This window comes from Mesitornis unicolor, unplaced genomic scaffold, assembly GCF_000695765.1.
Source record: "Mesitornis unicolor isolate BGI_N332 unplaced genomic scaffold, ASM69576v1 scaffold10201, whole genome shotgun sequence".
NCBI lineage: Eukaryota > Metazoa > Chordata > Aves > Mesitornithiformes > Mesitornithidae > Mesitornis > Mesitornis unicolor.
The window spans coordinates 8,390-13,514 of NW_010163096.1; the positions used below are offsets into that span (position 1 = coordinate 8,390).

General features: G+C 44.4%; 1 protein-coding gene across 1 annotated transcript in view; it reads left to right on the forward strand.

Moving 5' to 3' along the window:
• The first annotated feature begins 2,718 nt into the window (after nucleotides 1-2,718).
• Nucleotides 2,719-5,125, forward strand: part of CAPN10 (calpain 10) — a 7,683-nt gene continuing 5,276 nt past the window's right edge. Inside the window, exons 1-3 of the mRNA XM_010193822.1 lie at nucleotides 2,719-2,954; nucleotides 4,247-4,378; nucleotides 4,609-4,805. Of these exons, the coding sequence (XP_010192124.1) occupies nucleotides 2,739-2,954; nucleotides 4,247-4,378; nucleotides 4,609-4,805 (545 nt within the window). The 5' untranslated portion in view covers nucleotides 2,719-2,738. The remainder of the gene's footprint in view (nucleotides 2,955-4,246; nucleotides 4,379-4,608; nucleotides 4,806-5,125) is intronic.

Consider the following 5,125-nt stretch of genomic DNA (forward strand, 5'->3'; position numbering starts at 1 on the left):
AGCCTAGTGGTGTTGCAGGGACTTAGCCTGGTATTGGGATCTAAAGAATTGGAAGAGCTCTCCTGTGCAACTTGAACAACTTCTGTGTGTCAGAGTCTGCAGAAACACACACACACCCTGGGCCCAACCACTACTGCTCGGATCACTTTTACCCCTCTCCCTGTCCTTGAGCCATCTGGAATTGGAGACAAAAGTGGACAAGAAGTTGATGAAACCCAAAACCTGGTACATGATCATGAGAATAGAAAATACTATTCTGTCAAAGGATAGTTTTTATTTACATGGAAATGAGCTCCCTATTTAACTGGATGCAAATCCCTCTTGACTGTTTACATTACAACTGGACTCAGCCTCGTGGTGCCTGCTTTCCTCCTTTACAAGGAAATATGAAGCACCTGTGCAAAGTGCACTGAGAAGCAGGTTGAGAAAAAGGCAAATGTCTTTTTGTCTTAAAATATTATCTTCAAGACTTGCTGTCTTTTTGTGTTTTTGTCTTCAGGAACAGTTTAATCCTGCAGGACTGCCCAGAGGCAACAGAGAAAATTCTCTGCGCCTTTTTTTACAAAGAGTTTTGGGTTTATAGAAAAAAACCCAAACCCAAACCATCACTGGCTGTGTAATGGATGAATTTGCTGGTTTCCAACTTTCCAGTGGCGCAAGGGAAGCACATCAGATGTCTTAGAGACCAAGACAGCATCCATCTAATAGCGCCATAAATAAATACTCTTATGTGTTTAACAGGTTGGATTTACTGTATTTACAGTTAGAGCTCAACATTCATACTGCTTTCTATAATCTGCCCTTCAGTAGAATTCGTGTAGTTGAGGTCTGTGATTGCTGTTTCCTAAAGAAAGCAAGGGTGAAGTCACACAGCTGAGTCTCGCTGTTCCTCAGACAGAGGCCTTTCTTTTTCCCTCCCCAAACAGACCTCTCCTGTGTGGGTGCAGTTGCAGCTCTCATGCATGAGCCACAGACAGAGGGGTCTTTATTCTTACTGACGGCAATGTTTCCTTTGCTCCGGAGAGTCAAAACTCAAACGTGAGAAGTCTTGTTTGTTGATTAAATTTGTTGTATGCAGCAAAGAAGCCTTGTGTCTGTACCACCGGCATAAGCGAAGGGCGGAGAATGTGTTTCTGGATGAGTGGTCAGAGAGCTGCTGGATCATCTGCAGGTTACCTGCCAGTCCTTCCATTCTGCTAAGGCGGAGGTTTGAGAGGATTTCTGCATTCATTTCTGATAGGAACAAATCAGAGCAGCGTTTTCTGTGGATCTCTCATTAAGACAACTTCTCTGCCCAAGGACCAGCTGACAACCCTTTGACTCAAACCTATCATTGTAGGTCTCTGCCCGAGGACCAGCTGACATAACCCTTTGACTCAAACCTATCATTGTAGGTGAGTGTGAAAACTAGCATTTTTGGTAAACATGGTGTCTTCTCACGCTGGCTCAGCAGCCTGCTTACTTGAACACGTGAGCTTTCCGAGAATCACTACTGTAAAAGGCCAGATGCAAAAAAGTGGCCTCCTGTGCTACACCTGGACCTGGCCCAAAGTGCTTGGAACTACCAGTGGTTTACTGAAGGGTGGCCTGTAAGGGGCCTTGTGTCAGCATTTCTTTCCTTTCTTTCCTTTGTAATTTTTTTCTTTTCGTTCTCCTTTGTTTATAGCAAGTCAGTATTTTCCACGTCTATTTTCTATTTCACTGGGCAGCAGTAGCTATCAACTATGAGAAGCAATACGGTTGTCAGTTCAGCCTTTGGACATTGCTTGGCGATAGACTTCCTGAAAATGTGATCTTTGCCGTTATCTCGGGAAAACGGCTTTGTGGAGGTGAACAATTTCCCTGGGAACTTCTCTGCTGTAACCTTCATGAAAATACAGCTCGGTTTGCTTTTCCTCGGCCTCTAACAGCTACTCTGGTGACCGTTAAGCTTTCCTTAAGAGAACTTCCAGTCTCTTCCAGGTATTCCTGAGCTCAGAACTCCGCCCGAGTGCCCGAAAACAGTCGGTCACCACTGCCCGGCTCCCACCAACACCGGACCCCGCGGATCCCCTCGGCCTCCGGCCGTGGGCTGGACCCCGCCGCGGTGCACGCTGGGACCTGCCCCTTCCCTGCTCAAGCAGGCGGCGACGGGCGGCGCCGCATTGGTGGTGCGAGCACCACGTGGCCGCCTGCCGCCTCTTCATTGGTCGGTGGCCCAACCCGTTACCTCGGGGCCGGGCAGGAGGTGTCCGGCGTTGCCGCGGTTACGGCCGCTCCGGGCATGGCGGCGGGGCGCGCCCCGAGGTGAGGAGGCGGCTTGAGGGGATTTTTGTGGTGGGGTGGTGAGGGAGGATGCGTGCGGAGGTGGCTTGGTTGAGGGCTGTTGTGGGGAAGGGTGTCAGGATAGGGGGCCGCGAGTAGGAGGAGGTGTGTGCGGAGGGAGCCTTGCTGAGGTAAAGGGGTGTGAGCGGAGGGGGCCTTGTGAGGACGCTGTGCGTAGAGCGCCGGGGCAGGGGTCGTTTTGGGGGATAGAAGGGTCTAAGTGGGCTCCTGCGTGTGAGTCTTCTTCTGAGACCTCCTCTTCTCTTTCCCATCAGAGTGGCGAACGTCAGGGGTGGTATCAGGTGCTGAAAGAAGCCGGCAATGGCGTGGTTCGAGGCACTCCGTGGAAAGAGCGAGAGGCTTTAAATAAAGATTTAAATAAATCTTTCTTGCTTATTTGTTTCTCAGTTACACTTCTCAAGTCATGCTCGTTTATGTTCCAGGTTGGTGTTTGGCAATATAAAGTTGTGGAAATAACTGGCTGTTTACTTCGAATTGTGTTGAAAATGCTGGGAGAGAAAAAACAATTGATTGTGAAAAGAGACCTTTACACAGACCCCGCGTTTCCAGCCAGTGATACCTCTATATTTTTTGATTATTGTACCCCGCTTGCCCAATTCAGAGGTGAAATATCTTGGTTGAGACCTAAGGTGAGTTTTAAAATTTAAAAGCCAGTGATATTAGCAGAATTGGACTTCAAGGTAGTAAATGGTATTTAACGTGGACTGACTGCTTCTAGGAGTTTTTATTGTTTAGAAATATAGAAGTGATAAAACCAGGACATGTTGGTGTTGACAGTTCATACGTTATAGTTTTTAAGTTGAGGTGCTTGTTTGTAGGTTTAATTTATACCCTGATGTAGAACTTTTGCATTACTTGACGCTTAATAAAAATTCAGATATTTTATGCTGATTATACTTCATTATGCAAATAAAATGCATACTAAGTTTAAAAATAGCATGATGTTTTTCCCTAGTTTTTCAATGTATTGCTCTCGAATACAAATGACTGAATTTTAGAGTTTTTCAGAAGGATGTTGCATTTTTTTGCGATTGTTGAGGAAAATTATTCTTTGATAAAAAGAAAACTTTTAAAAGTTTTTAACTTGTCATGTTGCTTTTAAGCTTGCAGCTGGGTTTCAGATCAAGCAATATGAGAGTAGAATGTCTAGAATGCATTTGGAGCGAAGTATTACGATACTGCCTTTGTGTGTGGGGAAGAAAAAGGCTATAAAATGTAATGGAGAAAAATAATATGTGGTCTTTATGTATTATTTTTCTCCCCTGTATCTGGGGATGGCTGTAGAAAAGCGATAGAGCTGTTGGTTGTCAGACAGAATTGGCAAATAAATGACTTCCCACAGCACAGTGTGCAGCCTTACAACTTGATTACTACTCAACTATTACTCCACTAAGGAGTGACCAGGTAATTTCCATCTCTTGCAGCATTTATAGAGGAGAAAAGAATAATTTTAAAAACTTGCTTTCAAATCAGATTAAATAGCTTAGGACTTTGCATTTGAAATAATCTATTTTGCTACCAAGTAGTCTGTTTTTATTCGCCCTATGAAAGGTCTTTTAAGTTTGGATGTGCAGCGCAATGTGAATGGTATCAGGTGTGTATATCACAGTTGATGGTAAATGAGCTGATGAATTATGTTGTCGTTCCCTTATTGGTGCTTCTGCTAAGGTTGCACCTGATGGTGACATTTATGTACTAAAATCCATGTGGGAACTAGATTTACCTCACATCAAGTACCTGCAAAATAGCCACAAAGCAGGCATTTGTTACTGCTTGCTTAGGCTGTGTCTGAAGAGGAAATATTCTAGAGGTAAAAATGCCCTTTTTGAGAGGTCCCTGGAGCCCTTCCATTCCCTGAAGTGCAGGCTTCCTTTGGCTGTCGTGCAGGGTTTGGCTTTAACTCCCTTTCTTTTAATTTCAGGACATTTGTTCTGCTCCTCGGTTATTTTCAAACAATCTGCAGGATGTGCAAGTGAAACAGGGGATTCTGGGAGATTGTTGGTTCCTGTGTGCCTGTGTAGCTTTGCAGAAGAGTAGATACCTACTGAATAAGGTATAGAGAAGTTTCTTGTTTTGCATGTCAGAAGTTTTCTTCACCCAGTTACATTTGTGTATTGTTTTCAAATCCCAGACCTCAAAACCGAATACCAGTTTTGTTCTGCATAGTTTTACTGGTTTTGTTGTGGTTGGTTGGTTTTTCTGTAACAATCAGCATATTTTAAACTGATGTAGTTAAAAACCCATGAATTGTTATTTGTCTTGATTTTGGCTTTCGCCATCTAGGTGATCCCTCCAGGTCAGCCCAGCTGGACGGATGAGTCGTACCAAGGCTGTTTCACTTGTCGAGTCTGGCAGTTTGGACACTGGGTGGAAGTAACCATTGACGATCGGTTGCCTTGCCTTGGGGGTAAACTCTGCTTTTCCCAGTGTCAGATGGAGGATTTGTTTTGGCTTCCGCTGTTGGAAAAGGCTTATGCAAAGTATGTGAATGCTGTTATTGAGGGAAGTAAAGGGAGGTACGATACCTGCGTACCTTCTGCTTATTTTGTCGGGCTGTTGTGGGCATAGGTCTGTGTTTTATTCAATGTAAAGTGCAGTGGCTGCCAGCTCCCCCATACTGGGTCGCACAGAAGTTTATCTTTAAACTGTAGATCTGTAGGGTGTGTTTCTAGTTGCAGGTGAGGTAAGATAGTCCTAGGAGAAGAATTATAATGAAAAGAAAGAGCTGCAATGAATTATCAGGATTCACATGATGTTCATGAAGTCACTATCCATTGGTCATGTAATTTATTGTAGGGAA